General features: G+C 47.6%; 4 protein-coding genes across 14 annotated transcripts; 2 read left to right on the top strand and 2 right to left on the bottom strand.

Moving 5' to 3' along the window:
* Positions 1-328: 328 nt before the first annotated feature.
* Positions 329-17,441, bottom strand: LOC121597979 (serine-rich adhesin for platelets). 9 transcript variants are annotated; one of them, XM_041924371.1, is made up of 6 exons: positions 16,823-17,156; positions 12,300-12,621; positions 12,027-12,213; positions 4,106-11,932; positions 2,978-3,868; positions 329-2,900 (listed from the first exon to the last, which is right to left on the bottom strand). In XM_041924371.1, the coding sequence occupies exons 1-6, from the start codon at positions 16,855-16,857 to the stop codon at positions 2,839-2,841; spliced, it is 9,324 nt and encodes a 3,107-aa protein (XP_041780305.1). In that variant the 5' UTR covers positions 16,858-17,156; the 3' UTR covers positions 329-2,838. The 9 variants fall into 9 exon arrangements, with proteins under 9 accessions (XP_041780305.1, XP_041780306.1, XP_041780301.1 ...); XM_041924372.1 differs by having other exon boundaries at positions 2,978-3,865; XM_041924367.1 differs by lacking the exon at positions 16,823-17,156 and adding an exon at positions 17,177-17,441 and having other exon boundaries at positions 2,978-11,932.
* A 373-nt stretch (positions 17,442-17,814) lies between these two features.
* Positions 17,815-20,394, top strand: LOC121597334 (fidgetin-like protein 1). Its single transcript, XM_041923014.1, has 4 exons — positions 17,815-17,873; positions 17,961-18,287; positions 18,362-18,944; positions 19,015-20,394. The coding sequence occupies exons 2-4, from the start codon at positions 18,145-18,147 to the stop codon at positions 20,155-20,157; spliced, it is 1,869 nt and encodes a 622-aa protein (XP_041778948.1). The 5' UTR covers positions 17,815-17,873; positions 17,961-18,144; the 3' UTR covers positions 20,158-20,394.
* A 72-nt stretch (positions 20,395-20,466) lies between these two features.
* LOC121597335 (cytochrome c oxidase subunit 6C) lies at positions 20,467-21,297 on the bottom strand. Of its 2 annotated transcripts, none has more exons than XM_041923015.1 (3): positions 21,186-21,297; positions 20,832-20,998; positions 20,467-20,745 (listed from the first exon to the last, which is right to left on the bottom strand). In XM_041923015.1, the coding sequence occupies exons 2-3, from the start codon at positions 20,996-20,998 to the stop codon at positions 20,676-20,678; spliced, it is 237 nt and encodes a 78-aa protein (XP_041778949.1). In that variant the 5' UTR covers positions 21,186-21,297; the 3' UTR covers positions 20,467-20,675. The 2 variants fall into 2 exon arrangements, with proteins under 2 accessions (XP_041778949.1, XP_041778950.1); XM_041923016.1 differs by lacking the exon at positions 21,186-21,297 and adding an exon at positions 21,081-21,179.
* Positions 21,298-23,528: 2,231 nt separating this feature from the next.
* On the top strand, positions 23,529-26,055 carry LOC121596598. 2 transcript variants are annotated; one of them, XM_041921681.1, is made up of 3 exons: positions 23,529-23,596; positions 24,649-25,493; positions 25,585-26,055. In XM_041921681.1, exons 1-3 carry the CDS (start codon positions 23,565-23,567, stop codon positions 25,869-25,871), a joined length of 1,164 nt encoding a protein of 387 aa, XP_041777615.1. In that variant the 5' UTR covers positions 23,529-23,564; the 3' UTR covers positions 25,872-26,055. The 2 variants fall into 2 exon arrangements, with proteins under 2 accessions (XP_041777615.1, XP_041777616.1); XM_041921682.1 differs by lacking the exon at positions 23,529-23,596 and adding an exon at positions 23,956-24,166.
* Positions 26,056-26,109: the final 54 nt, after the last annotated feature.

The raw sequence follows: 26,109 nt of genomic DNA, 5'->3' as shown, positions 1-26,109 counted from the left end.
TTGCCCTCCCCCAAACTAATCTACCATCCGCTTCTGTTTATTACACACCACCGCCGCACCAACCAAACCCAATGCGGTTCTCGTTCACAAAACGCGCTCAACGCACTTACTCCCCCGACGCCGCGCACATTCAACTAAACATAATACGGATAAATTATTTTAAACTATAATCGTGTTTTTTTTCTAATCCACTCATTACCCTCTTTCTCCCTTGCTGTGTGCACTAAACATGCATTAATGTGTTGACGCGTCTGCTGCTAACGTGTGCTATTGTAGCGATATTTTGAGTGTTTTTTTATGTGAATATGTACGTGTCTGTGTTTTTTTAATTGTTTTTGTGTATTATTATCTTGCTTTCTAACATGTGTTCTACTTGTTGCCTCTGTCCCATCATATGCTATCTCATTCTGACCGTTTAACAGATCGAACTCAGCTTATACTTCAGTTGTAGAAACACCACGCTCCCCCTTTTTTGAACCAGTTTCGGTATCGAATTACTGAAAGATGATTTATCCATTCTAAAAGAACAGCATTGCAACAGAGATGAAAGAAAAAACAAACACACACACATAAATCGACTCGCTCTGTTTAAACCAAAAGCTTATCCACTACAGATGCACTCTCAAAGCTCGAGAATTGATCATTTGTATTCGAGAATCGCTCAAAAAAAAACAGTCTCACATGTTGATTAGCAAAGATTTTAATGCATGGTCAACATCACTACTATCATCTCCTTCTATATACCCCTGGCCTTTGATATCAGGGGGTTCTTTATTGCACATATTAGCATAATGACAAGCGTTTTCGAGCGATTCCTATCCACATAGGGTGCGTGCAGCAAGTATTATTAAAGTCGTTTGCGTAAGAAATTAATAGTGCCTTATATTCTTACGCACCCTCCCGTCAGTGTTGCGTGTGTGTTTTTGCAAGGAGAGAAAAAATGTATGTGTGTGTGTTTTTATTTGTTTGTTTGTGTGATTCTGTAGTATCCATTTCGCTTGTTCCATTTCAAAATCCGCGTGTATTACTAAACAAAACCTAGCTCAACGCACATTGAGATCAAAAGGTAAGGGTTCCCATTCTAAAACAATATACGAGTGTTCAAAGACAGATCATCTTGGAAGTGCAATTTAAACGATCGGATTTTACCAATGTCATATGCAATTGGTATCATTAAGAGATGAGACATAAAAAAGCGAAATGGGGTTTTTACATTTAAAAAGTAAGAGAACCGATTTGAGCTTTGAGTGTAAACGATGGCGTATAAGTTGACGTCGCTCAATGACGCGAAGGTACAATACTGATCCACACTTTTCCCCGCCACAATCTAACTCCAGCCACTTGCACATTTGTAAATGATGTTCATCGCTCTCTGCTACATTTAATTTCTCTTTAATTCACCATTTCCCCAACTCGCCATCCTCCGATTTCGACAGCAAACCAGATGCGAAAAAAAAACTTCGTTTTTCTATGTGGTACCTAATGTTTGTTTTTCGTATCATTAACTTGGTTCTTGGTTAGCAAATTTTAAGGACCCTCAGGCGCAATAATCTTTTGTTTGGTTTTATCATCATGACTCTTACATCCCTAACGCTATTTATAAGACACTTTTTTCCAACAGCAGCTCTCTTATATTAAGCATGCTTGCTGCCATTATTAGGTAAGCCAAAAGTTGTGTTGTATTTTGTTTTTGTTTTGAGTTTTTGAAGGTGTGCTTTCATCAAATGTTGATTTTCCATCGGGTTTTACTAGATATCGATCATCAAACTCTGACAAAACGAAATCATAATTCCAATCCGCTCGGATAAGTCACATCGCATGTCGCAATCCGAGACAGCGCAGCAATAGAACGAATAAAGCATCAATATAATTGAAGCGTTCACATAAAAGGGGAAAATAAATATATCTTTTTTTTTTTTTTTTCAAAAAATGAATTGTACAAAACACAGTACAATGCCATACCCATACACAAAGGGGAAACAATTAAAAATGGTTCAAAATCAAAGAATTAAAATTACGGAATCACACTACACAAAAAAACATAGAGCACTGGAATCCCTAGAAACAGGGTATTAGTTTTTACCCTAATTACATGCAAACACAACACAAAGGTTCTGTATCCCGTTTGCATTCTCGTTCACTTTCATTTCCTTACCCACACATTCAGTATAGTGAAATAGTTACCACAGATATTTCCAGGTTACTATCGTCATCCGACGACACGAACTCGTCTAGGCTGCAGTCGCTGTTAGTTGTGAGAATGATTTCACTAGCGTACGAATCTTCGTCCTCCGCGTTGCCTCCGGTTTCCTTCGCCGCTGATCGTACTTGGTCACCTGTACCAGCAGTATCATCATTACGACACGTCAAAGTGCCGGATCCCGCAGCCAAAGCATTATCTCCACCATTCAACAGCGCTTTACCGGCGGCACAGTTAGGGGTGGGTTTTGTCATCTCTGCTTTTACGCCTCTTTTCTGCGGCACTTCGCGTAGGTTTTGCGCCTCAGCTTCTTTATGCAACATGCCAACAGATTCATCGACGTGCCAGCTTGCATCACTGCCGCTCTGATCAACATCGTTACACTCCACGATCGTCACTTCATTCTGCTCAGCAAAGTACTGCTGCCTGTCTTCAGTTTCAGCACTTTCACCTTCCATCACAATAGTTCCAGTTGAAACTGGCCCAACATTGTTGACCGCCGTGCAATCGACACTCGTCAGACAATCGTTACGATGATGATCATCAACACAGTTGCAGCGGGCACAGGTAATAATACCTTCTGGCCTATGCCGATAGCGTTGCTCATCGTCGCTAGCGGCTGAGGCGCAAACTGTTGGTCACTTGCTATCTCGGGAGATCCTTCTTCGACGTCCCTCAGTCACGGTGACTTCGAGTCCAGCTGTTGAAAGGAGGAAATAGAAACGTTTTTCATCTTAGCAAATCTACTCGTATTGCAATTGCTGCATTCCGTCATACCTGCACTTCTCGTTTTACGGCGCAGCTCTGTCGCAGTCCCGGTTTCGATGGCCTCTACCCCACCCGAAGTTCCGGACCCCTTCAAACTGGTTCCCACGTGATGATGGTTCACATGATTTACCACTTTGCTGCTATGATTGCCATTGGCTCCGCCCGAACTCAATCCGCCCGATGAGGCTCCGTCCGCATGACCGGCCGCGGCAGCTGATAAACCGCCAGCTCCAGCAACATCGTTCACCACGGCATTATTATTGACCGCGGTACTATTCCCGTGATGGTTACTGTCGTTGTTGTTGGTTGTAGCAGCGGTGGAATTCTGCTGAAGCAATGCATTCGCCGCAGCCTTTGCCTTATTGTTCATCGCCGCCGTGGAAAGCGTCGATGACGTCATACGTACGCTGCGTCGTGTACTGATTTTCTCATCCGCAGAAGTACCCACTGTTGCAGGAGTTGAGGGTGCACCACCAACACTGTTTGTGGCGGATTTTTGTGTACCACCACCACCACCGCCAGCACTATCACTGCCGGGACTCGCATTGGCGTTGTGCGTGGGTCCATTGCTACCAGTGGCATTCGAGGTGGGTGTGATGGAAGATGCAACTGTCATGGTGCTCGTGGTCATCTCAGGAGACGATGCTGTGGAAGACGGTGGTGGCACAATTCCACCCTGCTGCTTGACACCGGACGCATTCTTACTGTGATGGTTGCGAAGTGATTTTTCTTTCTCGCCACTACCACCACCCCCACCTGTCGACTGGTTCGTTGTGGGTGCAGTCCCCTTCGGCAACGAGGCGGATGACGGTGGTATAGTGCTTTCACTGGCACCGGACGAAACGGCGGAATGAGCACCTTTATCTCCCGAACCAGTTGCTGCTGCGGCTGCTGCTGCTGCTAGGATTTTACACGAGGTTGAGGAAGATGAAGTAGAATTTGTAGTCGAAGTGTTGTTGTTGGTGTGGTTGTTGTTGCGAATAGTATTGATGGTCGTGGTAGCAGTAGTAGAATCGAAAGTAGAAGTAGTAATAGAAGAAGTAGCAGTAGAAGATTGTATGGTAGGAGAAGTAGTAGCATTGCTAGTGGTAGAAGTTGAGCTGAGTTTGGAGGTTAGTTTAGAATTTCGAGCTTTACCCGCGATTTCGATCAAAGGCTCATCGCTGTCGGAGGAATCCGCAACAATAGTAACCGTCGGTGGTGCCGTACTAGCGGCGGCTGCTGCCGCGGCAGCAGCAGCGGCTGCCGCATTGGCCGCCTTTCTCGACATGCGACCCTTGGCGAGCGTATTATCTGCCGATCTTCGTAGCGCAGGCTTCGGCGTTTCGGAATGGACTGTCGTGCCCGGGTCGCTAGCTGTCGTTGCTTTACGGGACTTCTTGGCACGCGTCGGAATATCATCGCTAACACCGGACTGGTTGGAGCTCTCCGACCCTTGCCGTTTCCGTTTGTTCGCGGCCGCCGGTCGGATCGCATTTGCAGCCGATTTAGGACTTGACCGATCATTGCCAAGAGTGGCACCGGCTGCTGTGGCTACACTGCCGCCTCCGGCAGCGTTGGACGTGGTAGCAGAAGCGTTTTGCTTCGCGGTACCGCCAGCCGTCCCTGCTGAGCTACAATTTTTAGACGCAGATATTGCACTGCTCCCTGAGTGGGTGGCGTTGCTGGCTCCTGCTCCAGTGGTTGCAACAGCAGTGGAACCATGCGAATCATGTCCCACTGAGGTTACCGCTGACGGACTCTGGCGCGGTGGAAGCTCAAGCGGACTCTCCAATTTGCTAGATGCGCGAGTCCGAATCCGATGTTCTCCACTATCCGAGTTTGATGGAATTTCTATGGAGAGCTGAGTTAGCATCTCCTTACCCTGTTGCTGTTCGCATGTCGAATGACCATCGGCGACACTTTTGCTCGAAGCTCCCGATTGTTCGCTTGCTTTCGCGGTGCGTGTGCTACTCCCTCCAATAGTGGTATTATCGTCTTCCACGCCAGTGCTATTTGCCGATGGTGATTTTTTGCTCGCTGGTGCTCTACTAGGCGACTCGGTCTCAGAATCAACCGATGGGTTGGTCTCACTATTCTCGGCAGGCAACGATGTCACGGACGAGTTTCTACGAGATCTTGCATCATTCCGAGCACTCCCATTAGCTGAAGACTGAATTCCATCACTAGCTGCAGCGGCCGTACGTCTTTCACGCGCTTTTTCACTGGAATAACTGTACAGCGGTGGTTGCTCATGACGCGGTTTCAGATCGATGTGCGGATCAGCCGAATCAGGACTTTTTGGTTCCGCTTTCATTTCGACCGGACTCGCCGTAGCAGATGGCGGCGCAGCTGCAGGCGTCGGAGATGATGATGATGACGATGATTCAAGCTTCACAGTAACGGAGGTGGTCTCGGCGCTTGCTGGCGCAACAGCAACAGCATCAGCAGCAGCAACAGCAGTACAAACAGCCGGTGTGGTAGCCGTGGCGACAACGGTAACTGACTGCCGTTCGTCAGAAGATTTTCTTAAACTCTTCTTTACACTACTAACGATAGCCTCGTCGGGATCAGACTTAACTAAGAGTTTTTTATCGTCCACTACCATTATTACCTTACTATCACATTCGCTTTTCACACTAGGGATATTTTTACTATTGTTGCCGCATTCATCGATACTTTTCTGTGTTGCAGAGATGCTTCCGTCAACATCGCTGGACACATTCACATCGAGAGCTGCATTTGTTGCGACCGGTGACATTTTGTGTTCGTCTTCCGGAAGATTGTTGTTGCCAACAACGTGCTTAGCGAGTAGTTTGTTGTCCATTTTGATGGATTCAGATGGAGACAAGTGCTGCTGAGACTGCTGGGACTGTTGTGACTGCTGCTGCTGCGGCGGCTGCTGCGTATGCTTTTCTCTGCCAGCAACGCCTGCCGCTTTTACAGATGTTTTAGTCTTGCTGCTCCCGATGGAATCATATTTTTCTGCAACGGATTTTTTCTTCCCCATCGTAGTATCGGAAAGTAACTGCTGTTTTTGCTGATGCTGGAGGTGGTTCTGTATCTTTGTATCGTCATCTTTCGTCAACTTAATGCCCTGTTTTTTCTCCGATGGCTGATTGGTGTTCAAGTGGGTGACATCGTTCAATAGATTTTCAGGGTCAATAATACTCTGCTGCTTTGTATCATCTTCGACGTCTATGTCAAGAATTTTTCTCAGATTTGTCTGATCCATGCTCTCCAGAGTTTCGTGATGATTGTGATCGAGCAAATCTCCCGGCTTTAGCAGTATAGAATGATCGCCATTTAGCTTCGCATCGGCACCACTGCAGCTAATCGCGACCGCGAGGTCATTTAAACCCTCCATCTTTGCCAACGCCGCCTCAATATCGTTGTAATGCTCCATACTGGCATCCAACAATGGTGTAGTAGCCAGCTCTTTTCCGTCCTTAGGTGAACCGCCTTTCTCTGACCGCACGGCAACAACATCCGCACCGTTTCCTTCAAGCATTTTTTCATCACACTGTGGACTATCAGCGGAAGGCATTTGCTTTCCTTCTAGCGTGCTGCTATTACTGTTTGTACTGCTGCTGCTGTTGATCACGTTACTGCCTGTGCCACTGCTGCTGTGTAAGCCCTGCGGGCTATGCGATGACAGCTGATGGGGACTTTTCTCCGACAGTGCATCCATCGATTCAATGCCACTATCCTCACCCTGTGCCTGAGATCCTGGTGAGCCCCGGACATTCGTATGGCCAAGCAAATGATGATTTACACCCAATACAACGCCCGCCGCTACCGTCGATGCAGTTGACATCGTTCCCGTCGAGCTGGCACTACCAGTGGTAGTACACACAGCGTTTGCCGTGCCAGGAGAATGGGGCGAACTGGACGTAGACGCCGGATTCGTACCCTTCTCTGCAGCAGTCGGTGGTGGGGCGTCCAATGGGAGCACATCGGCAATGGCACCATCCGCAGTGCTGCTGTCCTGCTGTTTGCTATTCTTTCCACTGTCCTCCAACGGTACGTCTACCAGCAACTGCTCCGGTGGTCGGTTTTTACTATGATGCTCCTGATCCGAATGATGATGGTGATGCTGATGATCGTGATGTACAATGCTGGTGTTAATTTTATTTAGCGTATCTTGCTGTGGCGATTCTTCTTCTCCGCAATGTTGCTGCCCTGAAGGATGACTTTCCAAAACAGTGGAGGATTTCTCACTTGAGGTAGATGTTGTGGTGGTGGTTGTATTGGTGGCGGTTGTGGTGATGATGGTGGTAGTGATGATATTGTTGCGTTCGGCCGTAGTGCTGCCTGTATTAACGGACGCCGCTTCCGCTGAGGATGAAGGTGATGAAGCTAACGTTACAGCTGCACTATCTCCTTTCTTACAGTCTTCCGCAACCGACGGCAGGGCATCCACGGTAGCCGGTTGCGACTGAGGCGCAGTGGCCGCACCCACAGCAACCCCATCTACCGAAGCTTTGACGAGATTTTTTTGAGTCTTACCGTAACTGCCACCATTATTGTTAATATTGATATTGTTATTGTTTATGTTGTTGCTGCCATTGCTGTTAGCATTATTCGCACCGGAGCTCTTGGAGTTTTTTGTAGCCGATTGGAGCAAGTTTGTCGGAGGCACTGTGCCGACGTTGGTCGAACCAATCGGTACGCTCTCACTGGTTGTAACGATCGACTCGTAGATGTCATTGATTTCCTGCACACTGGTAGTTACGGTTGTTGGCGTGGACGCTGTTTCTGCACCACTGCCGCTGCTGTTGCTGCTGACGGTGTTGTCTATACTCGTGCCGGATACAGTCGACACAGTGCTCGCCGCAATGGTACCACCACTGGCGGTTAGACTTATGCTGCTGCCACCGTTACTGAGTCTTCGCTTCTTCTCCGGACAGACGTATCCGTTCGGACTGTGTCCGGCAGAAGATGTGCTGCCGCTGCTGCCTCCAGTTGCAGTCGCATTGCTATGTCCTGCATCTGATGCGGCTCGCTTTTGCGACCCTAACTGTGCCTCGCTTGTCTGGTCGTTGCTCGATTGCACATCGGAGACAGTCATTTTGGACGATCCAGCAGTGTGGTTTTGATAAGCAGGTGGGGATAATGATACTGTTGGGCCTGCCGTTACGGCCACCATGCTCGAGATTGGTGCGTTGAGGTCAATGGAGTTACGTTTGCTGAAGGTGGATCGTTTCGCAACACCACCACCGTCACTACTGTCTTCTTCGCCACCGCTCTGGCTTTTCTTACGATCTTTGCGGGAGTTCTTGATCACCACTGAATTCTTCCCCCGTAAGCTTATGTGCAACGGAGGCACTCGCAACTCCTCGCCTGCTGGAGATGAAGTCTGCATAGCAGTGCCGATACTGTTTGTGCTACCGGTATTTCCGTTGTTTCCCGTCGCATTGGAAACCAGCGGGGCCGGGACAGAAACAAAGCTGCTGCCACCGCTGATACTCCCCATGGCGTTGGTGACTGCCGAGGGGACTGACGTTGCAGCGACGAATTGCTGAGATTGGGAAGCAGGATTTAACTGCAGCGACGTCAGCAACGCTGTGCCATCGCTGTCTGCCGTTAACCTGTCCACCGATGCGCTTGCCGATGCAGCAGGCATACTTCCGGTCGATGCAACCGTTAATGATGGCGATAGAGCGCTTATTCCACCGGAACGGGAGCCAAGGCCGCTTTCGCGTACGCCAATGGAATCTGGTTTTTCAAGCTTCAGCCGCAACTTGAGTTCCGTGCCGTTTTTACTCGGCGAATCACCTGACCCAGCTCCGTCTACTAGCAGCACCGAGGTGGATAGAACTTTCGCCTTTTGCTTGACAACCGTCTTAAGCGATGCTTTCGTTTTTTCCTTGGGCTTGTCCTTGGCCGCTACCGGAGACTTCAGCTTGTCCTTGGCCTTTACAGGTTTCGCACGTTCCTTTTTATGCTTCACCGGTTTGCCTGTGCTTACCACCATCTGCGGTACAGTGACATTGGCGGCACTGGCCGCATTGCTACCAATACCGCTGCCTGTAACGACGGATGTTGAAGGGACAACAGGAGCACCACCATACACAGCATTGCCCATGCTGGCGTTAATGCCCGGTGGTAAGCTTCCAGCATCCATCGCTACTAAACCGGCTGTTGAAAGCGACGGACGTTCCGAATCGCTGGCATCTGAAAAAAGCCGCGACGAAGAAAGCCCACCAACGCTGCCCGTAGTGTCGTCATCCGAATAGAGTGAGTTAGGGATCTCGGGGGGGAAATCGTTTCCACGAACCGCGCCCATCTTGCTGCTCTGCCTTCCACCTGCTTTGCCACCGTTTTCCGATTCTTCATTACCCTCTTCTACTTGCGTTTCTTCCAGCTCGCCCGTTAGCGGGTTGATCAGAAGCTGTGCCTTCCACCGGCGCTCGCGCAGTTGTGCATCGCTCAACGTCGTTCCACCACCACCGGGAGCGCCCATCGGCAGGCCAGAAATTCCAGAAGCCACCGCCTGATTCACGGACGCACCACCAAGAAGTGTACCCGGGACAGTCGAAATATCAGCCGGCTGTTGCAACGACGCTGGACCGAGCAGCGTGTGGTGATGCTGCTGCTGATCCATCAGATCCAGATCGTCTAGATCGTCCAGCTTAGTGTCGAGAAATGCACTGTCAAGATCGCTCGGTAGCAACGAATCCAGATCGTTCTTTGCTAGATCGGGCAGATCAACCAGACAATTGCCTAGCTCGAGCGAATCGGCACCAACGCTTGGGGACGTGGCAACGGTTGATGAAACAGCGTCCAGCGAATGGGATTGTTGTTGTTGTTGTTGTTGTTGTTGCGATTGTCCCAACGCCGCTGTGGGCTTGTTCAATTGTTGTTGACTGAGATTGTACTGCATCTGAAAGCGTGCAAACTCCTGGTAGCCTGACTTGGTGGCCGAATCCATTGGTAGCGTTGGCCACCGTTGAGTATAACCGACTGATTGCAGTCCTTGTTGCTGTTGCTGTTGATGCGATAGTGGCATTGGATTTGGCTGTCGAAAAGGTAGCTGTTGCTGTTGCTGCTGCTGAACTGGAAAACGGTTCAGTTGCTGCTGGGAATGTTGTGGCTGCTGCATTTGCATTTGGTCCTGCAGCTGGAACGCTGTTGGAGATGGGGGTGGCCGCATTCCCTGAGGATGACCATGCGACGACTGTGGTCCCATCACAGGTGCTCGATTGTTAGCGGCTAGCATAACATTGCCACCGCCACCTCCACTGGACATCGTGAGTTGTTGATGTTGCTGCTGCTGCTGTGGAGCTCTCACGGCCGGGCCAATCCCCACCGCTACAGGTCCACCGCTCGTCGATGGACCCGCCACGAGGCTATATCTTTGCATCTTAATGGTGTTCATGGTGGAGGTGGTGTTGCTGCTACTACTGCTGTTGCTATTTGAAGGCACTGACAATGGTGGAGTTACTAGAGAAGAAGGCGACACGTTCAACACACTCTGATTGTTACTGTTACTGTCATTACTATTGGTTGCTGATGCCACAGCACCTGTGGTCACTGCTGCTGTCATCGCAGTCATATTGTTACTTCTATTCACACTACTAGCACTGAGCATTACGCCAGACACACCTGGCACTGTTGTGGGCGCAGCCCCGCGCAAAGGACTGCCACTGTTCACTAACGTCAGCTGCTGCTGTTGCTGGTGAGCAACGGCCGAAACTGTAGCGGCCCTAGCCGAAACCAAGGGTGCGCCCATCGTGGGTGCCCCGCCAATCACTGGATGTTGCACTAGATGTTGCTGCTGCTGCTGCTGCTGCTGATTTACATTCACTACTTGATGGTTCACCGTGCTACCACTCTTGAGAGCTCCACCTCCCATCACGACACCGTGCACACTTGGATCATTGTCACTCGGCACTATCGGACTGCCGCCGCCGACAGCTTGTTGCGTTAACATCGTCGCCGACGGTGGGATGTTTGGAATGACCCCGCTCTTCACCATACCTCCACCCCCTGTACCACTGGCAATCAGCAGTTCCTGCTTCAAAATCGGCTGTCCTACACTGCGCATCAGCTGCTGCTGTTGCTGCAGCTGCAATTGCTGCTGCTGCTGTTGCTGTTGCTGCTGCTGCTGCTGCTGGGATGAACCGGTTTGCTGCTGGCTGTTTTCATTTTGCAGCAAATTCACCAGCAATGGACTGGACATGGCCACATTGTTGCCCGCGCTTGCCGTGCCCACCGGAATGGGCATCGTGGTCCCGACGACCGCAGCTGGAGCAGCAGCTGCCAGGTTCTCCTTCGCTACAACGCTTCCAGTGCAAACGGCGGATTGATATGGCGGCGGTGGTGGAACTGCACCAGTGCCTACCGGTGGTACAAACGCACCATTTGATGGTTGTTTCACTGCTCCTATGCCGACACCGGACACCGGGGCAATGGACGGACCAACCGTTACCGCCCCACCGCTGCTGTTTAATCCGAGCGTATTTTCGCGCCGCTGTATTACCCTTGCTTGTGTCATGCTTTCGAACGGATATTCGCAGGCGTCGACCACATTTGGCACATGGGCTGGAACCTTGCCGTCCATCGGGCAGATAGTGTTTGGCGATTTGAATATTCCGCTCCCGCCTCCACTAGCGCCCACGGTGTCCATTGGCAGTGGACCATTGCTAAGAGGCTTCGGAAGGTTCGGATGGACGACTTTAGAGGTACTGGGGCCGGGCAAACCATCAACAACAGCAGTGCCGTGCAGTAGCTGGTGTTGCTGCTGCTGCTGTTGCAGCTGTAGTTGGTGCTGTTGTTGCATGTGTAGCAGGTGCTGTTGCTGCTGCTGCTGCTGTTGCGCCGGAATCATTGGCTGAGCGTAGACACCCTGAGAATGCCCTTGCAAGACGACACCCGACGAATTTGGCTGGGGTTGCTGTTGCTGCTGGGACAAAACCCGAGCCAGCTCGCCCAAACCGCCAGTACTGTTTCCTGCAACCGCTCCATCAACCGCAGAGTTATCTGCAAAATTAAACCGTAAATCACATTTAGCTACCTGTGTTTCCTTTCAACAGATGTGAGTGTGTGTATCGCTCGAAACAACACAAATACTAACCAGTCCGCAAAACAATTTCCTGCTGTCCGGCTAACCGCAACGATAGAACCGTCTCTCCTTCCAGCTGCACCGACAGAATGCCTAGGGCCCGTAGTGCACTGTTTCCTTCGGCTGCGAGCCTCCGCAGTCGTACCGCCGCTTCCTTCGGTATTGAGAGGGTAACTCGCACACTGTTCCATGGTTCCACCTAGAAGTGAAACGCAGTATGTCGAAGTGGAAGGCAATTAACATTTGGAAACATTTCTCTCCGTAGTATCCCCACCCAACACATACCTTATCGACCGTAAGCTTCCCGGATTCGGATTTTTCCTTTCCATCCTCGTCCGGCTGTTTTTCCTCCACCAGCGTTGTGAGACTTTCTACCAGGCTTTCGAGTCGTGCCGGAAAGTCTGGATCGTGCAGGTTCCCTTCGCATATGACAACCGCCTTTAAAGTGCTGTCATTGCTTTGGATTTCACTGACACTATTGCTGATGTTGCTGCTGCTGCTGCTGTTGGTGCAGCCTCTGCTTCGGTTTGCTTCGTTACCGGCATTTCTACGCTTGCTACTACTGTTTGTCCGTTTCTGTTGATCACCGTCACTATCGGCCGCCATTCTGTAGTAATGGTAAGAACGTAACTTTTCAAATAACCATCGTGTGTGCGCTTAACAAGGGCCCACGCTAGGGATCCGAACGTTGATAGAGTAGCATAGCAATTTCTTAACATGACCATCATAAAAAAAACTTTACCAAAACTACCGGGAGGATATGTTTGACCATGTGCTTGTGTGTATGTATTTGGGTGAGAGCGAGGAGTATATAGCGGCTATCGCATTCGGAACGCGATACGCCAAAACGCAAGACACAGGGGCCTTGATTATTCAAATCCGAAACTTCTTCCCGACCCCTGCGGACCTGTGACATTTCGTGAACTTTTGATACACTCTGCGTCTCTCTTTTTTCGTAGCACAACCCTCATCCATTCATGGCGTGAACGAATATACAATTGGCGCAATGTGGAGTCCCGGGATGAAGAAAAATCTTCAACCAAAACACGACACATACGCACATTAGCTGTTTACTCATTCGATCATAAACCTGTCACGTCATCATTGGATCAGGGATTGGAGAATAGAGCCCCGGCGCAACCTGTTGCGCTATTGATTGTTTATCAGCATTCAATGCAAGATGCTTTCCAGAACGTCCAGGACGCCAAGACACAGTTTCCCGTCCCGCTCCGATCATTATCATCCATTGGTTTGAAACATTTAGGGTATGTCGCGGCGTTGATCTCGGATTTAACCAACACCTCCAAGGATATGGAGCCGGTGTAAATACATAATCAACCACTGATACAATTGATCGTAAACAAATCGTAATTACGAGGCTTCTTCTTCTTTCTATCGCCATACCATCAAACGGGATTCAATTACACGCGCGTGTTTAGGAAATGCTCACACATAGTCATTTCACTCGCTCATACTGTCTGCATCTATCGTGCCTTCCTGCTCTCGGGCCACTTATACTGCTCTCTTATCAAAAAAGATAGGCGTGCGCGCACACAGATTCAACCGTTATGTTGCAATATCGCTCTCGTAAAGGCGGGAACTACCGTCGTACTTTAGCATACTTTACCACCCGGTCCCGAATGTAATATAAAAAAAGGTTATTATTCATATAAACTATCAAAGCGCTGCGGCACGTAGGCCAATTCGCGTGTAAAAACCGGTCCTCCAAAAGAGGGATCTCGTTTGTTGCCCTCCTGTGTGAGGATGGTTGTAGTAGTGTGGTATTGTAACAAGCCCTCTTGGCTCTCCTACAATATAGACACATATCGTTTAGCTCCTTTGCCTTGGGACACACTCGACATCGTTCAGCCGAGAAAATATGAGCTGCGTTAATGTTGTGTTGGTGCACAATGTCGGGTTTCCTGTCGAGAGGGGGTGTTCGCAATACACACCACCAACACATGCACACACCACATCCTCCAAACCTCAACAAAACAAGCTAAGAAATACACTGACCAATTATTGGTGTGTGTAGTTGTGAGGCATGTACGTGTGCGAGGGAAAGAGACGCTAGAGCTTCTAAAACGACAAGGCAAAGCGCAAAGGATGATGATGATGATTGTTGGCAACTCATTGTGTACTTGGTTAATGGACAGTTTCACGAGGTTTGTATCCAAATAAATAGCTGTATTTTGTTAGCTTGTTGTATTTAACTAACCCGAAAGTGAAACCTGAACTTCGTGGACCCTGTCAATTCGAAAGCTCCTGTCAAATCTGTTTCATTTCGGGGGACCTTCCGTCGGCATCATAATTATGTAACCTAGAATCATGAATCGCTACATACAACGAGTGTTGCAGGCGCAGTGCCGTGGTTTTTACACATTGCTGGCACTTTAATATTTACTACACAATAGATATACGTCGTCTTTTTCCAATAATATCGCGCATTACGCTTAGCAGTGTGAACAAGAAACCAACAAACTCAGGGCCCCTGGCCAAAATGTGAGTAGCAGCAGCAGCCATTTTGATTTTAAACAGTGACAAGAAAGGAGAACGAATTCCTGCTTCGATGGAGTGACTGAGACGGACAACGCATCTCTACGCTATATACACGCACTCTCTCACACACACACACTCACGCACGCACGTACGCACACACATGCAAGCAAGCGCTATGCTCAACCTGCTGCGAAACCGAAGGCCAACAAATCTGCGCGCTCTTTCGTTCTCCCTCTTTCTCATACACACATCATCAACACGCACTTATACCGCGACTCTCTCTTGTTCTTTCTATCTCTTTTGCATTCAATCGAAATTACCGCACGCCTCTCTTTCTCCCTTGCGACCTCGCCGTATACACATGCATACCCACACGCACACACAAACACATACACACCTCCGCAACGCTTCAACACACGCACACGAACGTACACACGCCCCTGTACCACACGTTCTTCACACAACTGTGCAAAACCGCTCCATAATCAGTGCGCTGGAAGATTTACTGTTTTTCAAGTTATTCCACGCAGGGGCTTGTAGAGTTTCCCGGAAACGGGACTTTTTATATTAAATTATCTTCATTACATTCCCGTCGGATCTCATCCCATCTCGAAGGCCCACAGATCGGTGAAAAAATGATACACTCTGCACTAAATCGTTCCTGAACTGAGATGAAAGCATTTTTCACACATGTTAGGTGAAGAGGAGGTGTACTTCTTCATACACGTCTAAACTACATACACAACACGCAAGCTGTTGTGCGCTCTCATTTTTTACACACGCACACATACTGACAACTGATTATTATGCAGCAAAAAATGCGTTGGAAAACTCGTGTTCAACCCATCAACGTGCCCGAGGCCAACACATACTCCGTTCTTGCTACTAGCAAACACATTTTCACGCTTTTTATGATACGATGTTGGCGATGTGTTAGGCAAAATTTTCCTTTCGACTGGAACACCAACGTATGTTTTGAGCGTACCGCCGTCAACAGCAGCAGCCGACGAACCGATTCTTTGGGCTTGTATATGTAGGAGTATCTCGGATTGTATATGTGTTTGGTGCGCTTGTCGACCTACGAAACGCTTGTGAAGAACGACTTCTTACTCCCTCTAGCAGCCACTTACGCACTACACCCGCACGCACATACACACACACACATACTCGTACACACTCGCATCTATCCACATGTGTGGAAGCTCAACTCGTATGCTTTACACATGAAGCTGATGCTCACACGGGATCGTATTGCGTACACGCGCACTGTTTGCTTTGATTGTGAAAATACACTTTCTGCATGCCCATTGTCAGTGATTCACACACTTCAGGGTTAGATCTTCACCTACCAAATCGTTCAGAGGTTAGCTTTGCATTGTTCGACAACGTTGTTTCTCGTCCCGTTTACTTTTCACGCGACACGCACGCAAAGGGCAAGCACGCACGACACTATAGCAATGTGGGTAAATTTGTATGACCAGAACCGCATCTCCACACCACACACACGCATCCCAATCCGACCAACTCTGCCAACAACCCACACACACACACACATACACATACACACACAAACACGCGCGCGCGCGTTCTCGTACGTCTCTAGTACGTGTACACCATAAACATCGGTCGCTGTCAAGGAGGATAGCAATCACACACATACGTGCCCGTAACCAACACACACACACTGCCAATCGAATCAACAAAACACACACGCATGCACAACGCGAGCACACCAACAGGAAGCTCCAGTGCACAAACACACACACACACTCTCGCTCAAGCAACCTTTTCACCCAACGGTGTGACAGAGACGGGAAGAGCCCCCGCGGGAATGACCGACAGAGCGAGACAGTCACGACACGAAACACTAAAAAGAACTCCAGCATTTCTTCGTTCTCTTTTTCCTTTTGCAACCCATAATTCCATGGCGCACTCGTGAGGGGGTTTCCGTTTGGAACGGTTTTGGGTGCGCTGAACCAAATATGACCCCCGGAAAGTGTGGTGCATGCTATCCGAATTGCCTAGTTCCAGGCGAAACGGTGAAAATTATTTGTTTCACAAACACAGGCCATGATGGGAGGAACTGTGGACTTGTGGGCCAACATTGACGTGAATCGTTCGATTCAAGTTTCTTCTTTTCTTCACCAGCAGAAAAACCACATACTGCCGCTACCAACACCACCACCATTACCACATCACTACCACTAACGTGATCAAAAGCAACTCACACACAACTATTCCATCGTATAATGCACTTTAGTATAGCGGCCTACAAGCTTCCAATCATATTTAACACATCAGGACATTACCTCCCATCACCCATTCCCCCGCACGGAGGGGACATCAAAAGTGGACACCCCCTTGAACACTAAACGGGGACGGAAGTTATCCCGCTTTCCTTCCCGACGGGGATCTTCAAACACACACACACACACATACACGCACTAACGCACACATACACATGCATGCGTGCAAGCATTCGCTGTGGTAAAAGTGGCCAATTCTTCACGACTTTCCTGACTGGCTGTTAGCACACACACGCGAAATGGAAACCCACTGCATCGAAAAAAAAACGACCCCCGGAGCATTTTCGGAACGGCAATGCGACCCCCCGACGGTACTGGTCTCGTACGCCTGGGTGTACCATACACACTCTTTCTTACCCATTTGAGCCTTGCTCAGCCGAGAAGCCGAGGGTGACACACTTTTTGCGACGACAAATATCCACTTTACACGCTCAGTTGCCGCCAAACAATAACGAAAACACGATCGCCAGATGCCAAATAAACATAGTTTACTAGTTTACGGGCTGCACTGTACGTGGAAAGTCTGCATTTAGCGAAAATTCAGTACGTTTGTTGCAATCGAACAATAACAACGACCGCCATTTGCATTTTTTCCCATTTTCTTTCTCTTCCATCTCAGTGGCGAACGTTAGAGCGAGAGAATGTGCTGAAAAGCGTATGTGTAAGCGAGAGCGCTCGAACGATGAGGCAAAATTCGAACACGACGGGCGAAACGGATGGTCGCCCATGCAGCACATTTGCTGTATGGACGCCCTGATGTTCGAACAATTCGGATACATTATTTATACTCAAATTCATCATTTTCAGCGAGTTATAAAGTGTTTCATCATTTCAAAAATATATCAACTTCTTTCAGTATGCTTATGTCATTCATTTGATCATTCTAAAGAGAACATTTGTTTAAAAACTGTTCGTATAACAGATTATAAATTTCTATTTTCCAACGTTGCAAAATGTGTTGTCATTTTGACATTTAATGTGTTCTACGCATCGAATAGCACAACGGCACTTTCTCATAGGGATCTATCTATTATATTGAATTATTATCATATTGGTAAATTGCCTCATATTTACAACGTTTTTACATTTAAATCAATCTAGAATGTTTTCGATCATTTTTGCTTTTGAATTTACCTAACAGCGGTGCTGAACATGGAACCGCAACCACGCAAACCATCTTGTATGTTCAGCAATGCAATATTATGTGTACATCGCGCATGTACAGTGGACGTTCCACAGTGCCTCAAAAAGAAGCACAAAATCGGCGCGCGCGTGAATGTTTCGAGAGATCCTTCCGTTGATCAACAAAGAGTTACGCTCGTGAAATGGAAGACTCTATTGGAACCGTTGAGGAGATATATCTCTGTTTGCGTACATTGAAAGAAACTTCATCCCACAAAGACGCGAACCAAGCAGTAAACGATGTGCGAAATTTGAACTATCTGCTCCATATGGAATCGCTGCAAATGTATGGAGCAAAAGCACATACTCACGGCTTATCAAATGTATGTTTCATGTTTAATACCTACTGTTTGCTTCCAGAGACGATGAAAGACTATCAGCACAGCTGCTGAGCGAAGGTTTGCACAAGTACCAAGATTTAATGACCAATCCCGACGGCGTTAACAACTACTGTGACGATGTGCTGGAGCTGCTTAACACTCAGCCGTCGGAGGTGGCTGACGATGACTTTGAAATCATCGATACGGCGTTGGATGATCCGGTCTCATATTTGCCAAGCGAGGACTGTGCCTGTTACGGATCGTACGAGAACTGTTGTGAGGACGAACTTTCCCCAACCAAACTTGCGAGCATCCTGCACAAATCGAAACAATGCGAAGAGCAGCACCAACAGCGAATCGTTGATAACCGCGAAACGAAACAACAACCGGCTGCTGCTGCAGCAACCAGTTATACCGTCATTGAGGACATTTCACGTCGTGTATTTGCAAACGGTGGCAATCCAGCATTCACTCCTAAACTTCCTGTTGCCAAACCGGCATCGAAACCGCCACCTGCCGTACCAGTACCAGATCACCAGGAGCCTAAATCTGTTAAGCATGAAGGTTGTAGTGGTAGTGCTTTCCGAACGGCAAAAGATGAATTGCACATACAAAACATGAAGGTAAAGTGTGTAGAGCGTTGCTTGACGAATGCTTGTTGGTAACATATTTCTCTTTGTCGCGATTTTACAGAAATACGGCACTACGAATCCGCCCGGCAAGGCGCCACTATTTGCGTACGGTCGCAAAACGCTCGGAGGGCGGCGAATGCTTGGCAGTAAGTTCGTCTGTCCAGTGCGGTCTGACAATGAGGATCGCTCCACTGGAGCGCCTCACAATGGTTCGGATGATGGTCGGTCAGGGCAGTACCGCGGATATAGCAACGATAACAGCAGCAACGAGGACAGCCAGGAGGATGAGATCGATGAGCGGTTGAGAAACATCGACCCAAAAATGGTGGAATTGATTCGCAGCGAGATCATGGACCGGTTTCAACCACTTTCCTGGGACGATATTGCCGGCTTGGAGTATGCAAAAACCATCATCAAGGAGGCGGTTGTGTGGCCAATTCTGCGGCCAGATATTTTTACCGGTTTGCGCAAACCACCCCGTGGTATACTGCTGTTTGGACCACCCGGTACGGGCAAAACACTTATTGGTAAATGTATAGCGTCGCAGTCGAAATCCACATTCTTTAGCATCAGCGCCTCTTCGCTTACCTCGAAATGGATTGGTGATGGGGAGAAGATGGTGCGGGCCTTGTTTGCGGTGGCAGCTGTTCATCAACCGGCGGTCGTCTTCATCGATGAGATCGATTCCCTACTCTGCCAACGGTCGGAGACCGAACATGAAAGCTCGCGCCGCTTGAAGACGGAATTTTTGGTACAACTGGACGGAGCCGCAACGGCGGAAGACGAGCGAATTCTTATTGTTGGTGCAACGAACCGACCGCAGGAGCTGGACGAAGCAGCACGCCGTCGCCTGGTGAAGAGGCTGTACATTCCACTGCCGGAACGGTCGGCCCGTATACAAATTCTTAATCGACTGCTGGACCGAGAACGCAACAGCTTGGAAACGGATGAAATTGCACGCATTGGCGATCTTACGGAAGGTTTTTCGGGTGCGGACATGAAAGTGTTGTGCCACGAAGCTTCCATGGGGCCAATTCGCTCCATTCCGTTCGACCAGTTGGGTGACATCGCGAAGGATCAGGTTCGACCGATATGTTACGAGGATTTCCGCTTAGCTCTGACAAAGGTGAAGGCCAGCGTATCACAGGACGATTTGCAACAGTACGTAGTTTGGGATCGTACATACGGGGCCGGCGCAATTTAGGGTGTGCTCTATTATCTATCGTATAGGACAACCGCGAAAGGCAAACATATGGGACCGTATTGAGATATTCTAGAAAATGTTTGGCATATTTGATAGGATTTGCTTGAGCTTACGTCTGTTTTTCGTCGGATACGACAGCACTCCCTTGCGATGGTGAAAAGCAGTTACTAAATGAATAAAAAAACCGCACCAGCAAATTTGGCTGTGCTGGATTATTTTGCCTAATTGCATGGATAGTCGTAACGATGTGGAGAAAACGAGATTGAACTGATTGTCCCATGATGACATGATGATAAATCAACCACAAACTAGCATTATCCCGGTTACACTTACACGAGAGCGGAAACCCTTACTCATTCGTTTGGTTTAACCGGAATTTATTTTTATCGCACGATTACCATCAGATGCTGGATTGCAATCAGCTGCAAACTGTCTCCAAGGAATCATACATATCTCTCTCTTTGTTTCTCTCTCTCTCTCTCTCTGTTACTAAATAATGTATGCTGCGGGAGCCGTATCTAATCCTTGACCGATTGCAGCAGACCAGCATCCTTCATGCGCTGGAACGCCTTGTTTGCATCATAGGTTCTGCAAAAACAATGTAACCACATTAACTTAGTCCAGGGACGAGCGGGCCTACGCAACCAATCCCCGCACCACCATTTTGCACTCACTTGTAGAACTCGGCGTAGTCCCGCACCTTCGGGTCGTTGTGCATCACCTTCATCGCAACGACGGCAATGGTGCAGAGGACGCCCGACACGATCAGGTTGCGCTTGATGGTGGCATTGTGCAGGCCGCGCAGCACGGGCTTCGGGATTCTGGTAGCGACTTCAGACATCTTCAAGAAGAAAAGAAAAAAAAACAAACCGAATTTACATTACGTAATTTGGTCGTTCTTCGTAAGGCGTATTTTCCAATACTTTGGCCCACCCACTGCCAGTATGATTAATTCGTAAATATTCACGTAAATCACGTGTGTTTTAAGCGCACTGGAACTGGAATCGAGTTAAATAATCGCTCTTTACCTTGGCTCGTGTGTTCTGTTTTTTCACAGCACCGAATTCTGTTCCGAAAATCACAAGAGTGTGAAAAAAGACAAGAATGACAGTCGAAGTCTACTCGATGTAATGTCCAGTGTGGCCAGATTATTTTGGCGGTTTTCGGTAGGCGCATCAAAATTGTATCGGTAGTTTTCGGTAGGTTCAAGGTGGAATGTATACAGGCGGTCCCCGAGATACACGGTTAATGGGGACCGAAAACGGCCGCAAAAAACCGCGTATCTCGAATTTCCGCGTAAGTCGAATCTCGTGATTTCTAGCCAAAATATCACTAATTTTCGTGTTAATTTGCAACTAGGGGGTGGTTTTAGCCACTTAATCAATTATTTGATATGATTCTGAATGAAATAACAGTTTCAAACCTTTTGAAATAGTTTTTAACATCCGATCAAAACAGAAATTATTTGGCATTTTACAATAGATGTGTCAAATCAGTACAATTTGCTCAAAGAACTGTCAAATTTAGGAAACCGCGTATCTCTGAATCCGCGTATAAGAGGTACCGTGTATCTCGGGGACCGCCTGTAATGAGGTGTAGTTATAGCGCTTTTGGCGATCCCCCCCCCTGGGCTCCGATTTTGACAGATGGTTTTCCGCTTGCATATGTATTGATGGATTGTTTACGTTTTGCATGGTCAATATTTGGTGGAGATCAATTTGGGTGAATATTTTAGTTTATTAGAACACAGCCCGTGATTTAACATGGAAATTTTCCATCGAGAACAAGAAGCGCTCGCCAAACTCGGAAAACTAACTGTCAGTTTTCTTCGTCGATTCTTCTTCCTCCTAGCTGTCAAAACGGGCTTATAACTTGACCTGATATCTTTACGGTCCTTGGGTAGGTTAAAATTCGAAACTTAACTGAGTTAAAAGAAGTAAAAGCGAAAGAAGTGTTGAGTGGGAGGGGGGGGGGGTGCTTATGCGCAAAATGAAAGTTCCATCTCACGAGAATATGCATCCTTTATTTAGGATATGGATTAGATTTGATTCAGCGGTTACACAAATGAAGATTTTTCTGAAGTGTCGATCTGAAAATTGGAATTCTAAGCCAAAGAAGGGCTAAGATGCACATTTTTTTGTGGTGACAAGTTCTTTTTCTCGGGGCTCCACGCGACCGCTTAGGACCGCAGCAGTGCTCCTTGGAGACGATTTTATCGTACGTGCTGTCATTTGATTTTCGCTTTATTATTTAGATTGATTTAATTGTTTGGCTGAGTTTTGTAGTTCAATGATTAAAAAATTGAGATTTTTTTCTTCAAACCCTAGATATATATACATCGGTATTTCTGGTCACTTTGCCCAGGCAAGGCGAGCTTTTTGGTGGCCACCGTCGCAAAACCGTCGCAAAACGTCAAAACCGACGTCACAAGTACTGCAAACCGACGTCGCCAGCGAGCGAAACTCGCAACGATTTCGAGGCGCTGGCGACGGTCGTTTTTGACGTTTTGCGACGGTTATTGACCTTTCGAGTGAGCTTTTGCCCTGCGGGCCAGTGTGGCCAGATTATATTGGCAGATTTCGGCAGGAGCACTGTTGAGAACGCAACCATTTAACCTTCTTTTCTATGACCAAAAATACACCCTCATCTCAGAAATGACTTCAAATTTTCAGGGAAGCTTGAAGTCAGGTGTATCTTGGGGACCGCCTGTATAGGAAAAATAATTTGGAAAATTCCTTGGTAAGCTTTAACCACCTACAGCAAGATTCAAATTCAATTTAAACGATTTTCTTTGACGAGCAATTCTCGGAATCCCCACAACTGACATTTTCTACTTATTATGAATATTAAATTTTAACGGATAAAAATAAAAAATGCCAGGCAAACAAACGTGCATCAGCGCGATAAGTAATAAATGAGGATAGCGATCCTTGAAACAGCATCCCAAGCACCACAGATTAAGTGAGTGCATCTGTGATTTTCGGTAGGATAAATGAAAAATCGGTAGTTTTAGGGCGGTCATCTGTGAATCGGTAGGTAAATCGGTAGATAAATCGGTATTTCTGGTCACTCTGATTGGAAGAAAATTAACCCAATCAAGCAAGATCGCTCAACATGTGAAACCAAATTTGATTGGACCGTTTGCTTTGTATAACAGAAGTGCGCAATGGTGCTATGCTATCGAAGTCTATATAAAAATCAACATAAAAAAAGAAATGTTGCTATTTTAAAGCTTCGTACTGATAAAATTGTATACGTCCTGGTTACATGTTATTTGCAATTTCGTTTAAATTCAAATACCCATTTGCATGTTCAGTTAATTCCCTTGCTTCATCTAAATGCGTGTTTCAAAAAACCGTTGAAATATATCTTTCACTACCCCACAACAAAACCGCCTTTTCACAGCAATGCAATATACCGTTGGAAATTCACAAGCAGGGTAAAAACAAAGAACAAAACTTGACCGTTAATACCTGACTCGAATGTACCATACTTTCACTACCCAATCCAGGCTAATCTAACTTGAGAAAAAAACTAAACTAATGTTACGATTACGGGTAAAATAATGAAGAAAGAGCCAGTCGCCACGTTTTCATAGAAGCCATCCGGCGGGACGTGTTATTTATGTGTGCGAGGGAGCTCGAGCTTTTGTAGGGCGTAGTTTGGTTAGTTTATTCTATCGGGCTAATGCATAACGACCACAACCAAATGCAGGCGGGTAAAGGCATACGGTAGGGCATTTGTTTTAGGGATATCGGGGTTCTTAGTTCTTTATGTACTACCTGAAGATGGATGTGTTTGTGTGCTTTGAAAAAGGGTAACAATTTTTCAGCAATAGAGTTAGTATATAAATTGCTGCTCGGTTCCACCATCGCGTTATTCTTTGTCGGCCGTCCTTTCGTGAACAATTTGTGTGAGTTGCGGAAACTCGGATTTGTGCTTGTTTTTGTGAAAAGTGTGTGTTTTTGTGCGCGTTGAAAGGTGATTAACACCCAAAAAGTACATTGAGGTAAACACCCTTTCATATGTTCAAAGTGTAAAAAAGCTGATCGGTTGTATTTCATGTTGGCTGTGAATATCCCTTGATCGTGTTCGCTACTGCTATGATGCTTTGTAAAGTAGTACGAATACGTACGAGGGATATCTGCATTCCTAGTTCCGAATGCAACGATCGAAACGGTGGAACATGATTGCTTAAGAAAAAAAAACAAACAAACGTTAGAATAATTCTCTGTACTGGGGTTTAGTAACACACATTGCGACCATTGCACACATTCGAAAGGCGAAATGCTTGTCTAAGCTTACACCACCTCTTCTTTGGGCGTCCTTCCCCCCTATCCTAACACGAAGAATGTGACGCATTCATTTCGGCAATGGCAGACATGGCTCGCCTTTTTCGCTCACAGCATGATCTAGTGTTCTTTGGAGGAATTGAATTTGGTCGTAATCTTACCCCAATGTGTTTTGCTCTCTTTCTCTTCGACCTTTCAGATCGATTCTTAAAAAAATCCCCAAAATGACTGATCTGGATGCAGTGTCCGCACTGTTAATGCTGAGCGGAGGACACCAGCCCACACTGGTGCAAATAAACAACTCCACAGCCAATGTAGCATCGTCTGGCACGTCCCCACCGAAGCGGCGGGAAAGAAAGAACGGATCACCCAAGCAACGCATCGTACCGAAATCGACGCTGCGCGTTGCTTCCGTCCATGGCAACATTGCTCAGCACGAACTGTTTACTAGGGATGCGATGAAGCGCCCCGTCATTTCGTTGGTTCCAGTTAACAAATTGGAAGAGACGACTGTCACGAACCGTGCGCTAGCGGTGCGGATGGGCTCGTCTTCACCGGATTTAGAGCGGTGGGAGCGAGCAGATACGTTGTCCCCTATTATTGTACCGCATCCGGAAACATCCCACGGGGGACGATCGATCAGTCCGCGTATCATCGAGACGCCAGGGAACCATTCCCCCCATCTGCTATACGGTAGCCCCGGTATGAACGGATTCGCAATGATGCTGAAATCAGGTGGCAACCAATACACCAGCTCCCCGGAACCACCGTCGGATGGAGCAAGCGGCAACGTAGAGCACGGCGGCGCTGCTGGTGGTACGCTCGTTGCTATAGCGGACAAACCAGCACGATCACCCTCGGATTCGGGTGTCTCTTCCATACTGGACGAGATGTTGCAGCCGAACTTGGTGCTGCAGCGATGGAAGAAGGACAGCGGAATTCCCGATTGCGTGCAGAAGGAGCTGGACAAAATAGTCGAAATTTCCGCCTACAACAAGGATCTCTATACGAAGGCTAAGCTGGCCAAGTTCCCACTAGAAATGGGTAAGTAGCAATCAATGATTTTGTAGTAGCGAGTTATATGGACTTACCAGGTCTCGTGTTTGTGTTGTGTCCCCGCTTATTACCGATTTAGGATTCAACCCGAACAAATCGCGCATCCGGAAGAATTGTGAGAACGAAGCCGACAACCAGGACCGCGTGAAAAACAACGAGGCGTCACGTCGATCACGCCACAAGAAGAAGCTGATGACGCACATGCTAAACACCAGTCTCGAGTTCGATCGGCAGGAAAATCGTCAACTGTACATGCAGGAACGATGGTTGACCAATTTGATTTGCGAGCTGGAGGAAAAGGCACTGAACCGGGGAATCGATGCGCAGCTCGTGCGCAAGTTACGGCACGCGTGCGGATTTCAATGATCAAAACGGTGATCGGCGTCGGAAAGAAGACGAAGGGTTTAGAACCTAGATATTTTTATGTTTTAGCAGTATGCAGGCAAAGAAGAAGAAAGACAAAGGCCAAACCAGGACGGTCTTCTTTATGTGTATGGTTTTTGTACGTTTCCAGTGTAGAGTATTTATTGTGTTTACATTATATTAGCAAAGTGTATTCTTATGTTGTCTAGGAGCCCCTTGTATAGTCTGCGTTGCTTCAAGA

The sequence above is a fragment of the Anopheles merus genome, chromosome 3R (genome assembly GCF_017562075.2).
Source record: "Anopheles merus strain MAF chromosome 3R, AmerM5.1, whole genome shotgun sequence".
In the NCBI taxonomy this organism is placed as follows: Eukaryota; Metazoa; Arthropoda; class Insecta; order Diptera; family Culicidae; genus Anopheles; species Anopheles merus.
Note: the sequence above shows the minus strand (reverse complement) of the source record. Positions and strands in the feature narration are given on the sequence as shown.